Source organism: Falco peregrinus, chromosome 2 (assembly GCF_023634155.1).
Source record: "Falco peregrinus isolate bFalPer1 chromosome 2, bFalPer1.pri, whole genome shotgun sequence".
NCBI lineage: Eukaryota > Metazoa > Chordata > Aves > Falconiformes > Falconidae > Falco > Falco peregrinus.
This window is the reverse complement of record NC_073722.1, coordinates 7,521,461-7,542,204: the sequence shown is the minus strand read 5'-3', so window position 1 is coordinate 7,542,204 and position 20,744 is coordinate 7,521,461. Positions and strand designations below refer to the sequence as shown.

General features: G+C 35.8%; 1 protein-coding gene across 3 annotated transcripts in view; it reads right to left on the bottom strand.

Annotated features, from left to right (window-relative positions):
* Window positions 1–2,652: 2,652 nt before the first annotated feature.
* Window positions 2,653–20,744, bottom strand: part of INTU (inturned planar cell polarity protein) — a 55,636-nt gene continuing 37,544 nt past the window's right edge. For 2 of the 3 annotated variants that reach the window (XM_055797050.1, XM_055797049.1), the window contains exons 6-16: window positions 20,355–20,444; window positions 19,708–19,785; window positions 18,756–18,945; window positions 14,599–14,652; window positions 13,305–13,367; window positions 12,044–12,265; window positions 11,055–11,477; window positions 10,420–10,517; window positions 9,477–9,666; window positions 5,443–5,597; window positions 2,653–3,440 (exon numbers count right to left, since the gene is read on the bottom strand). In XM_055797050.1, the coding sequence (XP_055653025.1) occupies window positions 3,329–3,440; window positions 5,443–5,597; window positions 9,477–9,666; window positions 10,420–10,517; window positions 11,055–11,477; window positions 12,044–12,265; window positions 13,305–13,367; window positions 14,599–14,652; window positions 18,756–18,945; window positions 19,708–19,785; window positions 20,355–20,444 (1,675 nt within the window). In that variant the 3' untranslated portion in view covers window positions 2,653–3,328. Of the gene's footprint in view, window positions 3,469–5,442; window positions 5,598–9,476; window positions 9,667–10,419; window positions 10,518–11,054; window positions 11,478–12,043; window positions 12,266–13,304; window positions 13,368–14,598; window positions 14,653–18,755; window positions 18,946–19,707; window positions 19,786–20,354; window positions 20,445–20,744 lie in introns of all 3 variants that reach the window. The other variant, XM_055797052.1, reaches the window with a different exon arrangement.

The window sequence follows — 20,744 nt, the reverse complement described above, 5'->3', positions numbered from 1 at the left end:
TCCCGGTGGAGATGGCACCATAGGGGTCCTTGCCCTGCAGGGCCACCATGGCACACAGCACTGCGCTGGCTGCCCCCCGCCCCACACTGCCGTTGCCTCTCCTGCCCGAAAAGCACGCGGCCAGCGGGCACCTCACTGGCTTCTTTTTCCTCCAAAGTTAAAGTCGACGGTCTCAGGGTACCCAGGAGCTGAGCCGCCTGCGTCCCCCACCATTACCGTCCGCGAGGGGCTGCTGGGCTCAGAAGCCGCACCATTTGCTTCTGCACCATGGATCCTGTCCAGGGAGGGCTGTCCTGCCTGAGCTGCGGCAGCAAGCTCTGCAGAGGCCTCGGGAACCTTCCAGAAGCTTCTGTCAGCTGTGGGAACTGGCCCCTCGCCCCTGACCAGGAACTAGATAATAGAAAAGCAGGTAAAAAAGGGTAGATGTTGATCATATTGAATTATGAGTTAATAAACATTATACATGAGAAGTAAATGATACTTACTCATGTTATTTATACCCATTCTGTTGCAGGTCAGAAGTACCAGCTCTTCCTAGACTACTGATAACATGTTTGGTGTGGGTTTTTTTTAATTGCTTTACCTCCCCTACATCTCTTGACTTCATGACTAATGAGGGCATGAAACACCGTATTTGTTCGTTCAAAACATTTTAATTGATGATGTTTTTAAATGCTAACTTTTGTTTCTTGCATTCCCTTGACATTAGTAGTTTTAACCCTGGTAACTTCATTTCTATGTTGTATACCACATTGCTTGGCTAATAGTTTTTATAAATAACAATTTAAAGGCAAAAGAAATTAATTTCTTTTGAGCCTTAATACTACCACTTGAACTCCTTTAGTAGCTTCTCCATATCTATACCTTTTGACATCAGTTCTGTACACTGATTCAGTTATAATCTTCCTGAAAACTACAAAGCTTCACAATTTCTATCAAAGATCCCTGATAAAAAATAAGAATAAATCTGTATTTGGTGGGAAATGAAATCTTATCCTTTTGGGTCTCTTTTTAAACATATTCTTAAAAAATCTGCAAAATACAGTCTCTACTCAGCTGACTAACAAAGTAACCAATAAAAATCTCCCTGAGGGTAGTATCAACATGATTAATGGAAACTTTGAAATGTTTTGTTGCTGAACTACACTGCTTTGAGTATGAAAGTTGTACCCTTAATTCTGTTTAAAGTATGGCTTCCTGTGAAGGAGCAAGCCAATCTAAATAGCTGATGGGTACTGAAGGAGTCCCCACCTACCTTCATTCTTCTCTTCTCCACACACATCTAAGTATCCATGCTGTTTCTTCTTCATGGACTCAGCTGTGTGTTTGGCCCAGCTGAATCAACTGAGTTTAACCCCATACACCGGCAGCAGAGTAACCTACTAACTAACTAAATAGAAGGATCTAGATAAAAGTTAGCTGTCTCCTTTTAAAAGCATTCAAATATCTTCTTTTTTAGCATTCAAACCACATAGCCCAGGCCTTTGGAAGATTGAAATGAGACAAACATCAGCAAAATTACTCTTTTCCATACGGAGACACTTTCAGGGGCACACACATGCAAGTTCTGTAAAAGCTGTTAAACTTACTAGAAGCAGTGCAGCACAGAATGCTTTTCTGTATTCCTTCTTATATCTACAATGAAATCTAACATTCAAACCTCACATATTTTAGACTTTTGAAAGGTGCTGTTCAGATGTCATCCATACTATTACATACTTTTATTTTTCAAACGAGTAAATATAACGTCCCTTGATTTATGGGTGGGGAAGAGATCTAAAGCACTATTGATATAACTCAGTTTAAACTGAAATAATGTCTATTTCTTACATTCTAGGAATCATAGATACTGGAGAAGGCTGATTAACAAAATCTTCATATGCTTAAACTTCAGGCTTAAGACTTCTACTGCTTGGACTTAAAAGCAACTGCTGAGTGATTCAGGACAAGCTGTGAATCACGCTGTGACAGTGGGCAGTTATAAGCATTGATTGACTATTTTAGAACTACTCTAAACAGTGTAATTTACTAGTGAAAACAAGATCTAAAGGTTTGATCACGAGAACCTGTGGAACTGAATTTACTTTCCTGCATACTTAAAACTTTTTGATCCCACTGTTTAAAATGCAACTTTAGTCATGCATTTTATGAGAAGCACTCATTAAAAGCAAGTAGAAACAGCAGAAAGAAAAAAGAATGCCCTGTTGACATGGAACACGATGAAATGCTATGCAGACGATCAGATGTGAATGTGCTGACTGGGGCTAAAAAGACCCCCAAAAAATCTTAACATTTTAAACTAAACTTTAGTAAAGTTTAGTAAAAAGTAGCTGGTGTGTAGTTTACAAACATTTAAACAATTTGTAGGAAAGCTGAATTTTGTAGAACTCTGTTTTTGCAAACATCTTGCTTTCTATTGCCTTATACAGATATAACCTAACATTTTTCTTGTAATATCCAGCTGTAAATTGCAGCAGATCTAGCTAAACAAATACTTTTTAAATAAACAAAAGAGAAAATACGTTAAGTAAAAAGAAATAGAATAACACTTTACTGGTCTTTGAAAAATATAATTTTTTTTATTAAGAAATTATGAATATAAAATAAGCGGAGTCCATGCATAGGTCTTAACACCACCACCACCCCCCGCCCTTATCTTCTTTTGTACCTTCAAAATTGTGCTTTAACAAATACAAAGTATTATTTATAGTTGAAACTCATGAAGACAAGTAAAACATCAACCACACTATAGTCCTTGAGTGTGCAGGAGACCATACCAGCAAAAATGATAAGCCATTAGTTTTGTGTGGCTAAGTGCTGTGAATTATCTGGAAGATTTCTTTCTGTTTTGATTAACACAGTGTTACTGGAAACATTCAGTATTTTCCATGCCCTTAGAGGCACAAAATTTTAATTAATTGGAAAACTTTTTTTCCCCTCTATCGCCAACTGCCAGATATTCAGAGTACTTTAAGGATACCAGCTTACCATTTTACATTCCATATTACACATTGAACAGCAATGAATGTACCAATTAAATGATGTTTTCATATGATATAGTTAAGATCAGGATAAATAATTTGACAGTATACAAAAATAAGAACTTCGCTTCTCTGAAATCTTTTTTAACTATTCCATTGATGAGACCATTAGAATCACTGCTGAAATTTTACCTGTGTCATACCCCAGGGCAGATTGCTTTTTTTAAAAAGCATTTCAAAGATATGGTATGGGTGGGCACCACAACTGAGTTAATTTCTCTTTATACTGGAGTACTTTAAAGAGATGACAACACCATGCAGGATGGCTGAATGTTCAGGAAGCTTGTCTATGTAGCTAAGCCGAAGGACAATTTAAAGGCCAGCTCAACAGCAGCTTCTGTCACTGAGTCATGAAAACAGACGTAACACTCCTGAGGTTTTGGATGTAGAATGAGTCTCCTGAAGGAAAAAAAATAAAAAAAGAAAACTATCATTGGTGTTAGCTTTTTCTACTCAACGGTTTGATATATTCTAGTTGTACTCGGGTTTCAGCAAGATGTTAAAAGCAACTGCTTTGTAAGACAGCTAGCAAATTTCCATGGCTCTCCTGAATTATCTTACTCCCTTCAATACATTCTATTTTATAATCAAGTTATTCTCTGCTCATTTTTCTCAAGACTGTGTATGGAAAAAAATTCTTCAGGTTTTCAGGACTTATTTGTATAGTACTGGTGTGTTTGCAGTAATCCAAGTTTCCAGGCTACTTGGGAGCAAGTGCCAGTATTCACATACTTACTTATCCTTAGACTTAATACATCTGGACAGGTAGTTTCCCACATGTTAGTCTAGTAAGCTCTTTTAGTGGAAGAGTTAAAATAGGAAAGATCTTAGTACGGCTGCACAGCTGTGTGTAGCACTCCAGCATAGCATATAGCTCTGCAAATACTAGTGGACTCCCCCAGATTTAACATGTTGTTCGGTAATGCAGAGACTTGTTCTTTTCAAACATCTCAACAGCAGCGTAAACATTTTAAAATGTTTAAATTACAGATTTTAAGTTTTCCAACCCCAAGGACAGCACACAAACTGCAGCTATGTACATTCGTGGTGGGAAACAATTATTTTTCTTTTTTCTCTTTAAAGATCTGACTTGGAGGCAAAAAGGTTGAACAGAAGTTCTGTTAGAGAATTTCTACATTATTATTCCTGGCCAATATAATTACCTATGGATGATGTTTCCTCTCCTTGTATCAGAAAAAAGTTCTTACACCATATTCAGAAATTTATTTTGCCGTTTTCTGACTTTCCTATTTGCACAATAGTTGAACTAGTTGAAAATCGTAACCTAATGAATTAATCAAGCATAACCATTTGTCTTCTTTTCACCCCTTGCCTAGACTGATTTTTTTTCTTTTCATATGGTGAAAGCACAGCTTCCATTTAACTGGGTATTTGCATTTTTCTATTCATCTAGTAGGATTGCCAAATACAGAAGATGAATGCAGAAAAGAAGGAAACATCCTGTTGACAGACTATTCCTAATATGTCTGCTTACTGCAGCTAAAATGTAGACGGCACAAAATATAGCAGATTGAGGAAAGAATAACATATGAGAAGTAGTGGCTACAGAATAGGGCTTACTGGTCTGGACTTAAACAATCACAAGATCTGGTGTGTTCTGAATTGTGAAGAAATAGTACACACTATTTTCTCATTACACCTAATTTTAACTACTTCAGAAGCAGTATTAATTTTAGTATTTAATGCCTAGGGCAGTATGCTGTTCTGTCCTGCAAATAAGCCTTAGCTATGTAGCAATAACTATACGCCTCATTAAGAAAATATCTTAAAATTAAGTTTAAATAACAAATTAAAAAAAATAAAACACAAATCACAATCCATTTACAATGATGATGGCAGAACTTTGAAAACAAACTGAGGAAAGAATACCGCCTTTCCAAAATATCTCAAGTAGGCTGCTAGGTTGATTTGGTCCTCCCAATGAAAAAGCCCCGACCAACCAACAACTACAATTGTTCACCTTACTTCTTTGTATCACTGAATCGGCATTATGCATGGAGGCAAGACAAGTAAGATTTACTTGCAAAGGAGGGAATGGAGCCGTCAGAAAGAGTGCAGGGAGCACAAATAAAGTGCAGAATTGTGAAAGAGTATAATTACAGCACTTCCGCATGTCTGCGTAGCACAGCGTAGCACTGCAAAGGTGCCGGCTCTGCGGTGGTAACATGCTGGCACGGTGCTCACTTCAGTTACACACCTATGTTTGACAGCAGGTGGAATATCACGCCAGTGCAACTTCCCAGATCCCAAATCAAAGCTACCTCACTCAGTCAACTCAAGTTTCTGTGATGCGCTACAGTTAAAGTTAATCTTAAAGAATACAGTGGTACATTCAAAATGGAAAACTTTAGGAGAAATATGCATTTGTCTGTAAACTCACCCCACAACCCAGTAATTCATTGTTGGTGGTGGTTTCTTCTGATCAGACCAGTTATCAGGAGAGCACTCAAACAAAACTCCATGTTCTCTCACCAGATCTAGGTCCTCATCTGCCTTACTAAATTCTGACATCCCACTGTCTGCTTTTGTCTTTTTCTGTAAAAGAATTGGCAAAATGTTAGTATAGAAAGAAATATCTTTACATAAACACTAGTAAATATAAGTTTGTGGTTTCTTCAGGAATCTCTGATGAATGATACTGCTGTTAAAAAGCCAGACTTAGAAGATGTAACCAACTTGCTTACATGATTCTTTTCTTCCCAGTTTTGTTACTTCAGCATCAACAGGCTTTTCCATTGTTATACAGCTTGGAAGTAGACACATGTTCCCTTTTTGGATTTTTTTCCCCCTTCTAGATGAACACTATTTCTCTAACAAGGCATCTGAGATAATACAGCTTCTTTAAATAAGTGTGTTACAACAGCTAAAGCTCTCATCTTTCTCTCTGTGCCTCCCTAATTATGAACTGTGATAGTAAAAGTCTGTTCAATAAACTTAGCCAGGCAGGAATTTCTTTTTGTAAATAAACAGTTGCAGCACTCAGAGCATTTTCTTGCTCTTACTCAACATGAGTGCATAAGATGTATTGAAAATAAAGACATTTTCATGTTTCATTGAGTTTTTAGGGCTATGCTTTGTACAGAGCTTTTGAATAAACCTTGCAAAAGTTCCAGTTGTTTCTAGCTGAATTCCTGGTCCCTGTCTGGTGAGGTTCAAACTGCAGGCACAAAATCTACTTTTTTCTCTTTGCTCTGTCTTGGTGCTCAATGGTCTTGTGAGCCATGGTATCTTTCATCAGAAACACGAGGGGAAAAAGAACAGAATGGACATGGAGATAAATAAAGGAGGAATTTTGAAAGGGTTTGTCACTAGTTTAACTCTTCTCCCACTAAAGTTAAAGGAAGTTTATTACTTTTTTGTAAACATCTATGTAATAATGAAAAAAAAAAAGGAAAAAAAAAGGAATCTTTTTTTTTTTCTTCTTTTTGAAGCATGAGAAGCATGATGAGATTATGGAAACAGGAGTGGAAATCCCATTGAGATGAACTGGTCTTAAAAGAGTTGCTACACCAGGGCATCTCTGGATCTGCCAATGAAGCTTCTGTTCTAATCAGTTGCTTCAAAGGTAAAATAAAATGTTTTCTTGGGAAAAAAAAAATTATCTCAAGGAACTGCTGTCTGCTGTATGCAGAAGCAGAAGCCACATCATTCAATCTGCCTACTATGTTGAAAATGTAGGGGCTGAAGACCTAGCAAAGATGGTCAGAACATCACAACTATCTTAATTTCTCAGAAACGGTAGAAGTGAAATGTACCTTAGTATTTGAGAAACGAAACATCTAATATTTACTTGAGAAAATGTCTTTTAAATTCCCTAAACATGCTTTGGATTGAATGCATAAAGCATATTCTAAATTACTATTAGTTTATAGAGTGGAAGACATTTCACAATAGATGACTTGACCCTTCCTGTATCATTCCTTAGTATGTAAAGTTGTTTCAAACACTGTTCTTGCTAATACTGCTATTGAAGAAGACTTAAGGAATATGTTAGTATTCAGTCTAATAATCTTCCCCAGCAAAAAAATGGAGTCTTCATCATGCAATTTCCATTCTAACATCTGTTTATATTTTAGCACATTTTACACTGTGCTATTCATACTCAAGAAAAAATACATATTAAGAGGGGATATTTGACAGAACTATGAGGGTTTGTACTGTCATATGCAGAAAAACTTACTTCCTTCTGATTTTATTTAACATTAAGAAAATACTACAATGATGATGAAGAAAATGAGGCCAAAGCTGCTTATTACATACAGCGACATATATTTTAGGGTTTAAGACTACAGAGCTTATTTTTGCTCAATTTAAAATGTATTCAAATTTCCTGTACAAATTTAGAGGTTAAATCGTGTATTTTCGGTTCTCAAAAAGCAAGGCAACATTAATTATTGATTGACTTACAATAAATTTGCGTTACTGGTGCAATTCTCTGAATCCTAAACTATAACACAATATTTAGCTGATGCCAAGGAATAAGCAGTATAATAGTACATTTCTATATTTGACCCTTTGTCATGCACTACAAACAAGGAAAACTTCAATTTATTCTTTCACATTTTCCTTATGCCATAATGCAACCTGCCAATTTCAGCATTAATGGTTGGAGCCAACATGCAAAAAACACCCCAAGTTTCTCTAAAAGAGAAACTTTGTTCTGCAGCACATATCCATCCATTATTTCTGATTTTCAGAGCAGAATGAACCCAGCTGCTGCCTACTGTACTTACGTCTGAAGAAGCCAGAAAATCATGTGCTAAGGTAGTTGTGTCCAAAACCAAAGTCTTGACTCTCAAGTGTCAGTTTTTCACTTTTTATGAGCTACATCTAATGGTTGAAAGGTTTCTTTTATTCAAGTTTTTTTTTTTTGTTTGAACTATAAACCGTTTCTTTAACAGTTGTAACCAAAGGCAATTTGATGACAAGAAATATTTGTGTATTCTCTCTGCTTGCTTTGGGTTTCTGTATCTCCCGACAGAAGCGTCTAAAATACATGACTCATTGCCAAAGTCCTACTCAGCCAAACCCTGGTGTCATATGAAGTTGACAGAACAATCCACCAAATTAACCTATTTTTCTAACATGTAAAAGTTCCTAGATCATTTACAAGGCACATCAGTCTAACCAGGAGTGACTTCTTTGGTAATTTGAAGAAAACGTTCAGAAAAAATACTACTATTTGCAAACTGCTTTCATTCAGTTTGTACAGTTATTTCCCATTCCTCATTTAATTCACTTGGATCGCCACTTTAGGATGTAAAAAATCCAACTAATAGACAGTATTCCCCTTAGGTTTATAGTTAACTATTTCTCTTTTCCAAAAGGACTGAGCAGGTCACAAAATTAGTAGAGATGAAATGTTACCCTAATTTTAGTTAATGACAATAAAAATCAACCGTGCAATTAACAAAACTGACTTTTAGCAAAATAAAGTGTGCATTGAACACAAAAGGTCTGATCTGGATGGAGTATCTCATAAATGGATTCTTATACCCAGTGTTTAAATGTATGCGTTACTACTACCATCTTTCTCCAGATAGACCATTTGAGGTAAACAGATATTTTTAATCAAACACAAGGCAATACAGTTGCTGACATCAGTTCTGTCTATTTTTAAGTCTAATCTAAATAGCAATACCCACATAAAGCTCTGGCAGCTGGCATCGGCTTCAGCCCACAGCTAGAGCAAGGTTCAAACGGCCATCTTTGTAAAGGGAAAAAGCCTTGCCTGTTCCAGCATGCCAGCTAATCTAAAAAGAGATCTGGCAGCATAATTAAAAGGAATTGATTGTTATAGCCAGGGTTTTTTTCGACCACTACACATGTGAACAAATGATTACAGACATTAGTGGATGGCAAATGTATAAGCGATCCTGAGTAGCACTGAGACCAAAGACACCAAGTGTTCAGACACACTGACAGCACGGTGAGGGGAAATAGCAGTCACTGCTCATATGAAAATTTTCTGGGTAAAAAAAAAAAAAAAAAAAAAAAAAGGAGTGCCTGAATTTCTTTTTGTTGCCAATCTGAAATCCCTTCCCAGAATTAGAATGGCTAAACACCCTCCCCTTTGCTACTTACAGTTTCTGAATCCAGCATGTGAAACTTTTTGCTACGTTACAAACAACAGTCCTAATATGAAACAGAGTAAGAGTATACTATACTGGAGACATGGGAAGATTTATTTTGAGGGCATTTTTGGTGGGAAAGAAAGCCATAATGCGTACTTGGCTGGATGGTCAGAGAAAGAACCTGCCCATAACAGTGAAAGTATTAGAAGCTTTAAAAACAACCACATACATGGAAATACACTTGCTAGTGAATTATTTAAATAACCAAGTGAAAACAATCTTGAAATGCTGAGTTAAGAATGTAAATATAAAAACAGGAAAAAATCAAAAGCTTCCATACTTCTTTCCTCATGGACTGCTGAAAAACGGAACGAATTGAAAGACAGCAACGATAGAAATTCTCAATTAACTGAGGATGGATGGAGCCACCAAGCCGTGCTACTTCTTTGTGGGTTGGAGTAATAAAGATTCCTTGCATCGTTTCCAAAGTTAAATAGTGGAAGAGGGTATTCTCAGGACCAGAAGTCAACCTTACAAAAAAAAAAAAAAAGAAAAAAAGAAAAAAAAGAATTAATTTAATCCTAAAATAACTTTGAAAGGCATTTCAGTTAAACAACATATACTTTTGTTTCTTAGGAAGTAATTGTTTTTCTGGTGACCGCAATAGTTACAGACAATAGAGATACAGATACTCAAAAGGTGTCTATTTCCACATGGTGGAAATCTTGCTAAATTAAAAAAACCCGAAACCAACAAACCGAAAAACTATGGTACTAGTTAGGTATTGCACTTGTGTTCTCAAAAATTCTCACCACCAAAAGGAAAGGGGAAATAAAAGCGTTGGGTGTGGGTGTGGGGGGGAGTAAAAGCTTTCTTTAGAGCTCAAGCAAAACAGCAGAGCAGACTGCGCTGTCACAAGCAACAGGTGGGAACCGGGAAGATCATGACTTCTTTGTCCTTTGTACACCTACTTAGAGATACTGGAAAGGCACAAAGTGTGTATGTGGCCCAAAAATGCTTCTGTTTGAACTTTCAAGGTCACATATATGTGGGACACGTGCATACATTCTACTGACACACACTTGAGAAAGTTATCTTTTCTAATTAATTTCTTCATTTAAGAGTGTCACTATTTGAGAATCCTCACACAGCAAAGTTCTGGTTAGAATAAAATTATGCAGGGACTTCTGTAATCTATTCATAAACAGATTCAAATTCATATTCAAAAAATGATCCAAGTATGACCTTAAAAATTAAATACTTAATACAAAATAATTTCTTACTTGATAGCATTAAGAAGTTCTGTATCTTTCTCTGAAAGGTTCTTTTTGAGGTTTCCTAAATGAAAAGGATTTGGTAGGGTATGTTTTTTTCTAGTGGCCTGAAAAACAAGCAGATAGATGAACTAACAGAAAACGCAGCTATCAAAAGAACAAAATCAAACCAACAAATCACCTACGAGGAAAATAATGTATAATTTTTAAAAAGGCAAAAAAATTCCATCAACTTATATAAATGTAATTTATAGCCTATTTTAGACTAAAATGTGTTAGAAGCGGTTGTGCAATTGTACAGCAATTTGTTATGACAACTTATGTTTACGCCATTGTTATTGTGGGGATATTCTCCAATTGTTTCTGCCGATTCCAACACAGCTGTGCCCACTTCAGTCACTGAAACCCCCAAATATTTACAAGCAATAATAAAATAAAAAAATGTGATTGCTCTGAGGCTGACCCAAAGCTTCCCAAGGCAACAGCAGTATATTCTACCGAATTCATGACTGCTTAGGTTTATTCTTCTATAGTATGCTTGGTTGTTTTGGGTTTTTTTAATAGTTACTTGAGTGAGTTTTTAAAAGAATTGCCTCCTCCCCTGCAACCCACCAGAACCTTATCAATTTTCCTTGTTCTCTGACCTGATCCACTATAGATTGTGGATTACTGCTTTCCTCTTCCACAGGACCTTCGTTACCGTGGTCAGATCCTACACTGTTTCTTGTAGGGCTTGGCTTACGTGTCGTTAAAGAAGAGTCACCAAACAGGGTCCTTCTGCTTGCCAGAGTGGTTACCGATTTGGAAGTATTTTGCAGCTTACTTAGGATGGGTGAGGTGGTCAAGCTCTCCAGTCTGTCACGTGTCGCAGGAAGGAACCAGTCAGCACAAGATAAAGGTGGATTGGAAGGAGAATCCAGCCGTTCCTCTATGCTGGCATCTAATCCTTCCAGCTGAAGTATAGTAGCTTTGACCTGATCCACATATATACAGTCTGGTCCTGGATTCCCAATAGCTTTTGAGGCACAGCCTCCTGCCTCTAGCAGGACACACAGCATGAAGTTTCTCTGTAAATACCGAGGTATCAACATTAGCCTTTGGCTTAACACACAGTACGTGCTGTGTTATATTTATGTCTCATATTATACTTGGGCAAAATACAGCACTACGTTCAACACTCCTTCCTCATCCCCGGAGGAGTTACTTTTTTTTTTTCCTAATTGAATCACATCCAAGGAGATCTTTCTGTTGTCACGTTAACTTAATGATGCAAATGTAAAAGCTATCACTTAGAAACTCAGCTGTTTGCTTTAAAAAAAAGAGCTCACATTAAAAACCCAAACACAGTTCTGAAATGAGTTGCCTGAAAATACCAGATCATGAAAGTAAAAACATAATTAAATGAAGACGCATAAAAATAATGAGAATTTATACTTAAACTTGCAAGCTTTACAAATGTATAAATAATACTACTCTCTTGAGGAATTATATCCCATGAGACAGCTATAATATGAATATTTGGTAAAATTGCTAAATAAAATGCATGGGAAATGTTGCTCTTACTTAGTGACAGACAACACAGAATGACAAAACAGAGCATCAGAGAACAGACATATTGCAAACGTTAACTTACCAAGCCAACTATGAGTAAAAAGTATCTGGCTTCAGGTTCCCTATATCCTGTAAAACTCGAAACTTCACATGGCTGGATATGATGATGTGGAAATACTTCCCGCCATATCACTAACTGACCAATCTTCTGTTCTGCTGCCAAGGGTAACAGACAATAGTGCCGACAATATAAACCTATATCAATAAGATCTTCCTTTGGCAAGTGATTACCAATCAAGTAACCCTTAATTAAACACAGAAAAGGAAGTGTATTCAGTAAGAAATAAAACACCACCACTTAAAGAGTACTTTTCATATAAAGATATCCATGCTCCACATGCATTAAGATTGTAAGCTTTTTGGCCAGAGACTGTTTTTCTGATATACAGTTGTACAACAGATAACACTGAGCTTTTGCATCATATCTGAAGAACCAAAACACTGAAATATAAACAAATAAAACATCAGCATATATGCAAGTTATTAAAGGCAAGCTGGGAAATGCACGGCTTCAACAGCTTGCAAAACAGCTACAGAGTTAAGGTGCTTTAATTCTCTCTCAAATATATGGTGCTTTCACTAGAATTACTAAAATTTCCAAAGAAGACACATTACAGTGGTGTTCCTAGCACTAAGGGCATTACAGTTAAAGTGCTGTCATGGTAGACAGTGGGCAGTTCCATTTGTGCTAATAGTTTAGTCTCATAACACTACTAGCACAAACAACAATTGCATGATGAAATCCTTAAAATGTACATTTCCTTAACGCAAAGGCTGTTGTCTTCCTCTTTTTACTGTTGAATACAGTGACTACATTTAATAAAAATAAATTTACAAATGAGGCCAAAGTGAAAAAAGCTGTCAATACAGTTTCTCAAATCTTTGTTTTAAAGACAGACTAAAGATAGATCACCTGTTATCTTTACTAAAAAATGGCAATGAACAAAAAAAAAGCGCCTATTAGAATATCATACAGTCTCACATTTGAATTGACTCTAGTTACTTCCTTATTACTGTCCCTCTCCAATCCTTGGATCATACGCTGCAAAATTCCCGTAAGACAGTTTCAAACAAGTATTTTGCTCTTACTGATACATATCACTTCCTGACTTCAGTTTTTTCTGTTATGGTGTTTGTGGTTTATGTCTGTTACTAGAAAAACATATTTAAAGCAATCATACAATTTTTTTATGTTTGTGAGGTTTTGCAAAGGGTTACTCCATGACTGTGTTAGATTTCCAGATGCATTTGCCTAATCTTTAGACCTTAATCACTGATACTACCTTGTAGAAGAGACAAGCACCCATAATCATATATAATCTTCTCATGTCGTAATAATCTTCAGACTGTGAGAAAAAAAATCATGGTATAGTTTTTCATTCAGAATTGTTATTTTATTTACTAAATGCAAGTCAACTAATTCCAGCAAATGGTAATCAATATCTTATTTAATACTTTCATTTTTGACCACTTCTTATTGTCAATGTCAGTTAACACTGAACAGTTAAGTGGAATACCAAGCTTTTAGCGTCTATTATTGATTTTCATGTCACTACAATTTTCTCTAACAATTTTCAGCTCAAAATTTCCTGATTAGTTCTTATCTGCAGATAAACTATTTTTAAGATACGCAAATTCTCAGGGTTCTTAACAGCAAAGTAGCTGAAGCATAAGTACTGACACCAGAGGCCCTCCTAGAGTAAAACATCCAACTCAAAGCATTTTTTTCCATTATTTGACATTTTACCCAAAATATAGCCATTCATTGATCTATTAATCTAGATGCCCAGTGCTCTCAGATTGGTAACACTATCTTTAGGTATTAGTGTATTTTAAATTAAGTGAGTGCAAGCAATTTCTGTGCAATAAACTACAACTTATAAATTTGCTTTTTGTAAATAATCATCCAGGTTGTTTATTACAGCGATTCTTTCTTTTTTATTCTTTTGCAAGATGGGCTATATGTCTGCCTACCTCGTATTTTAGGTTTTAAGAATCGTTAAGCATATTTTGTAATTAAGAATACTTATGCCCCAAATTGTTATGCTAAAGAGGTGATCAGTACAGTAAAGAGCACACACAGCAAGTGACACAAGTAAATTACTATCTTCTCCTTTAACAGTATTAAAATTATGCATAACTTGTAATTGTTTTCTGTAAACTGGAAAATTAAGTGCTTCGTGCTCCATATAAGTTTTCAGGTTTATTCACAATTGCTTGGGAAAGAGACAGTTATCTATACAAAAAAAGAAATGTAACAACTATCAGCTATGCTGAAATTAGAGTGTCCTTGTAGACATCCCATGGGCTTAAATTATAGTAAATCATGGCTTTTCAGTGACTAACCCCTGTAGGGTTATAAGACAATTATAATGTTAATCATGGAGAGAAATTCAGGTAAACAGAATGGGGTAAAATTAAGCTTAAACCAAGAATAATACAGTATACTTTTGCTTTGACTCTCACTTGATTAAAAAAAGTGGACTAGTTTGGAATTAGTGCTTTTTTAAACTACTGAATATGACACCAAGGTAAAGAGATACAGTGCAATGCAAACAACAAAAAGAAAATGTTTACCAGCTCTGCAAAGTCAGCTGCTTCCAGATCACTCAGTGCTGTGTCAATTTCCATCTGAAATATTTAAACAGTATATTTTAATAGAGATTTCCAACACAGTAACTTACAATAATAGCATAGTTCACTCTATCTTGCTAGTCTCAGAAGATTAGGATTCATAAGTACAAAGTGAATAGATAAAAATTTGCACATGCTTTTCAGTAGTAATATCATGAACACCTCTATTCAACAGATTTAAAGAAAAATCCTTAATTTCTGTGTATTTTCCTCTTCTTTGAAACTGTAAAATTTCTCTGCTTGTGTTGAACGCACCGTTTGGTATAAAGGAGATGTCACTCTTTCAGCATGCTTTAAAACATGAAGTCTAGAGACTACCCCTTGAAGGCTATGGAGAACTCTGAAATCTGGCAAGCTATTGTATCCAGCTGAGTTATTAGAAAAACCTTTTTCACAATGGATTTAGTTTTTGCCTCTATGGAAATTGCCAAAAAACTCTCTCACACATTATCTTTGTTCTATTGAAACTGCTTTAAACTTGCTTATTTCTCTAACTACAAGAGTGATTGTTAATATACATTTTACTTAAAATACTTTCCTTTAAAGAACATGGTACTAGCCACTGAAGTTCATGACATAAACGTGCTACTTCGTGAAAAGAACCTAAACCCCATCATTACAAACTTCTCGGGCAGTATTAACAGGCTGCCTCTAATTGAAATACAGCCAGATTTTCAGAGAAATGTCAGTGAGGCTGTTGGCAGCTGACAACTAACCAGTCTCTCAGCTTTTCCCCAGTTAAAATTTAAAGGGCTTTCTGCCCAATAAAGAACTGACATTTTTTGTTTTATATTCCTAATAAAGATCTTCATCAAAACTTAACTGGAAGTTTCATCTTCTGCAACAAAATTCTTCTGGAAAATGTGGATGATCTCAGACAATTTTGGAAAGCTAAGTCTGTATTATAAATATCAATGATGTTGTTTTCTAAATCCCTTTAAACCCCACAATTTTACAAGAAAGAAACAATCTGCAAGCTCAAGTAGAGAGCAAAGTGTAATTGATACAAATAGTTACAAATATTTTGGGTATATCCACGAAAGAAAACTCTCAGTTCAAAATTTCCCAGCTGCTTCATTTGCATTAAATCATGGCAAATAATCATAAAAAAAAAACCCTCTACCATGACAAGACTAACATATTCTAAACATCATTCCATCTTAATGAAACTTCTTTTTTCCTGTGAAATTTTGCAAAAACTGCCATACTGTTGACTAATATGGTATGCAAAAAACTCTTCACACGATATGAAAAATAACGTCCTTGTTATGGAGTTGGAAATATTTCAAGATCACAAAGGCAAAAATGAATCCTACATGCACTGATATTCAAGGGGATGGAGAATGAAAATGCAGTGAGTCTTTCTTTCATCCACTTTAGACCCTCAAGTGAAATGACTGATAATCTAACAGGTCCACTGTGCCTTACTACAACATCTGATATTTAACATTTCTTGAATGAAGGACAAGATATCAAATATTACCAAACTGCAATTTAAGTACACGTGATGTGGGGAAAATTACCCTCTCAACTGCAATCACAGATATTAGAGGTTTTATATGATATGTCAAATGATTGCTCTACATAGAAGTGTTCCAATTTTACAGTATGTCTGTCTCAGTAAAGGCCAGCAGATTTAAGCAGTAGTTAGCTACTTAGTCATATGCTTAGATCCTTGAATGACACTGCATTTCATTAAATACCTACAGCGCAGGTATTCTTTATTTGAGCTAGTCCTTACACTTCAGGTTGTCTTCATAGGTAATGCAGATGAAGCCACAGGAGTCTTGAGGCATGATTCATCTAATACTAAAGTAAACAGCTGAAGTTCCGTAGTTGAATTACTATTAAAGTACCAGATATTCCCCATTAAATAATAAGGAGATTTCAGGAGTAGCACCTCAACTGTAGTAATTTATATAATAGCTTTAAAAGAAGGTGAGATGGTTTCTACCTCAAGTTGCTACAAATTCAGTAAAGAAGCCTCATTTTGCCTCATTTTTAACTTTATTTTGCTAAGAGGCTAAAGACCCAATTAGGAAAAAAAAAACCCCTCTATGGGATTAAAATGAGAAACATTAGTAAAACCTACAATGGAATAACAACTATGAATACTGATGAGATTACAGCAATTGGAAGGAAAAAAAAAAAGCCAGGAGATAGCCAGGGTGCTTGTATTACCAGCCCTGCTTAAATTTTTGCTTTAGCGCTCTATAAAATAATTTCTTGTGGATGCATTATTTATCCAAGCAGATAAATAGAGCTTTTCATTTAAGACAACCAAGAAAATGGGGGGGGGGGGGGGGGGGGGGGGGGCAGGGAAGAGAGCTTTCCTGTACTCTGTGCCACACAAAAGTCCCCGAAGGAAACTTAAACCCAATCATTTCACAATCACCGTGTCTTGAAAGTACACTTCGATTTCTGTACTTCCAGTATAATTGAAAATAAAGCAGGAAACTGCACCTAGCAAGACTCAGTTATCTTCAACTGAACCTACTGTCAGATCAAAACATGGTTTAGCAATGCTTTACATGGAACACATAACCCCTTAGGTAGTGATGCTAACTCACTTTATAGCAAACTGTAACATGAAAACAGAGAAAAAAAATATTGGAAACTACAAGCTCTGTGAAAGAGTAAAGGAAGTCTTCTGGTTCATTTCTAAATACACAATTGTGTTATTTAATAATACATTTTTAAAAAATTATATATCTATTAAAAGATGATCTGGATACACATCAGAAAAAAAAATATACAAGAAAAAACATTTTAGAGGAACTTTCTGTACCTGAGACACAACTATCAACTTTTGTGGTAAATGTAATTTTATAAATTTTTTCCTCTATGTACATCCTTGGCTGACTGTATCCTGTTCACTTGACAGAACTTACTACATTAATAAAAGGTATTATAATAAGCTTGTCTGCCAACTACTAGGATTTGCTTACCTGTGCAGACCCAAACTATGCTGGAACTGGGTTACAGAATCTGCCCCCCAGTAAGACAAAGTTTTTCTAGTTGCAACCCGTGTTGCAGACTTTGTTTTGCACAATTAAATCTGAATTCAGTTTTGATTTTGTGTAATTGAAATAGATATATAATTCCAAATAATACCATAAATACTAAACAAAACCACATAAGACCATGTATGTTGGTCTCTGCTATGTTCAGCAGTATGGTTCCACTGCTGAAATCTCCTTAGGATTGATTTCTCTTGTACAAAGTTGTTACAATTGTTTCAAATCTGAGAAATATCACCTTCATCTATCTTGGTCTAACAATGTCAATTCTAAGGTGTATGTGAAAAACCACTTCACAGAAGACTTGCCAGAGATTATGCATCACATGTATAAAATCTATTATTTTTATTTAAAAATATTACTTTACTAATAATTATCCTAATGATCCCTATTTTAACTTCCTAATGTCATCAAAATGAAGGCTTAAGACTGAAAGCTATAATGCTATTTACTGTGATCTAGCTTTTGTCTTACTACTGCTTAAAGCACAATCCGATTTCTGATTGGGAGGTAACCAGACAGTGAGATGGTGCAGAAAAGCTGTACCTATATGATGTCAAACAAGTGCTGTATGGGTATTTATTTTGATTCTGCAACAGGCATTTATAACTCTCCTAAATATCTAGTTATGCATGAGCTTCTGCAGTAGTATTTTCTACCTAGAAAAATACTTCAATGGTCAAAATCAAACATAAACCTACATACCAGGGGCTGCTTTCCCTACTGCATATGCTAGCTGTTAGAGAGGTTGTGGGGTATGCATGTATAGATGTTTTTTATTGTAATTTTTTTTTACATAAAATGTAATTCCTTTGTCATCACGTTCTCTTCATAGATTTAGACTTCCTAAAGTCACCAAACTACACTCATGATAGCAGTGTTTCCTGTGGGAATGACTGTGTAGTTCCAAATACGCAAATGATTGTGTAGTTCTTAAATAAAGGATCCTATAGAAAATGGGTGGTCTGGGACGGGCAAAGCACTTATGTAAATTACACAATAACAGCAGAAGATGCCCGCATCAATTTTCTTGGCTTTCCATATACAAGTCTTTCTAGAAAGATCCAAAAATGACATTACCTTGACTTCCTGAGGCAATGTCAGCCAGCGCAAGCCTGGGAGACTGTCTAAGAATAATGCACTGCAGGTATCATAGTGTTGAGCACTTGGGCTGGCATTTGACTTGAGTCTTGTAGGCTGAAGTGCACGCTGGAAGAACAGGTTGAAAAAATGATCCAGGCAAGAAACATTTTCCACCTGGCAAAAAGCACTGAACAAACATGAACTCCAAGTTAGAATAACATTCAGACACATGTAGCTTGTTTATATAACCCTCTGTGCTACAGAAGTCTCTTTAGAGCATGACACTACATTTAGATTTTTTTTTCTTAACATTCATTTTAAATATAAAAAATCCCACTAGGCCCATATCCAGGCAGTACCTACAAACAAAGAAAAAATCCGAAGCACCATAGATGTCTTAGACCAACTGAAGATGAGACAATGATCACCTTCATCCTTTTGGAAATTAACATCTTTCTTTTTCTTTCTCTATGGCATATGCACTTTAACCCTGAATTGAAAGCAAGCATACGAACAGCCTACCTTGGCAATTTTGTTTAGGTTATAGTCACACTGAAAATTTTCTGGGTGATTTCCAAATGCAGAGAAAGACAGCTACTCTGCCAAATGAAGTTGAGAATTCTGGAGTGTTTACTTTATTAAAAATACAACACTGATTCATATGTACGTTTTACAGATGGTGCTTTAACACAAAGGATAACATTTGCAGAGTGCTGTTGACAACCACAGTGACTTAGATTTAACCTAATCTAAGGACAAAACTTTCTGAAGTAACAAAGGCTGTTTAAAAAGAGTCTTAATAGTGTTGAGACTGACACAAAAAGGCAAGAACAGAATTCCGTTTTTTTTGCAGAAGTGTAAAGCAACATGCAAAGAAATTCCATGTAAGCATTAAAATTAATGCTATTTTTCAATCAGCATCAATAAAAATACTTCTGAAAGAACTCACCTGTCTAAAGAACTGTACATAAATTTCAATGTCCTGACAACATCTTCAATCATGTTCCTCAGCTGAGAAAGTGGCACACTAAAAAATAAAAATTCAAACGTACAGCTATGTTTATAACATTTTTACTATAATTAAGTGTAGTCATATTTTGAAAAGCTCTATTCTCAAATAGTGATATAGTGGAAACAAAAAATTCTTAACTGGACTGCACAACAGATTTCTTCCAAGTGACTTGCCCATGATGACACAGACAGTAGTAAAGCTGGGGGGGGGGGGGGGCGGGAAAAGGAGGGGGGAAAAAAAAGGTCCTCCTAGGACACATAAATATGTAATATTACTGCTGTTATTCGGTAGTCTCTAATCAGAACCTGACTTTACCAAACACTAAAAATTACTGTTTTCTAGCCTACACATATTTCTGAGATCTTATGAGACCTCATTCCGTTTAGAAGAAATGAAAAAGAAACTGTAACAATGGATATATAAAAGATGCAAACAAAGTCAATCAAAAAAGTGGGATCACAGGTACAGAAACTAATTATAGTAAAAAGAGTACATTGTAAGCCCTGCCTGTCTTGCTTTTTTTGATACAAGAGTACAATATAAGGACACACAAGAGGAAACAAACCATTCTACTTCAAACTTACTTTTCTTCAGGAAGGCCAATTACAAGCAACTTATCACATTCTTTCCAGTAAACAACTTGAACCAGTTTTCCGCACAAGAAGAGCGAGGAACTACGAAAATTAAACCAGAAGTACTTCTGTTAGCACTGTGAAGTTATAGAAGACCACCACTATAAGCCAGAATGATTTATAAGTATTTTGTATGCAAAGTCTTGTGCTCATGTATAATCACATGCATACAGCTGGGCTAGGTAATTGTATTAATTAGAACTCAAAGACTCTCTGATTCCTGTTCCAAACAGATCACGCCAGTAGTAATGTTTTCAAGTATACAAATGTAATGGTTGAACAGCCACTACTGAAGAGCTACAGTCATCTTCTGAATGATTCAGATGCTCTTTAAAGGTCTTC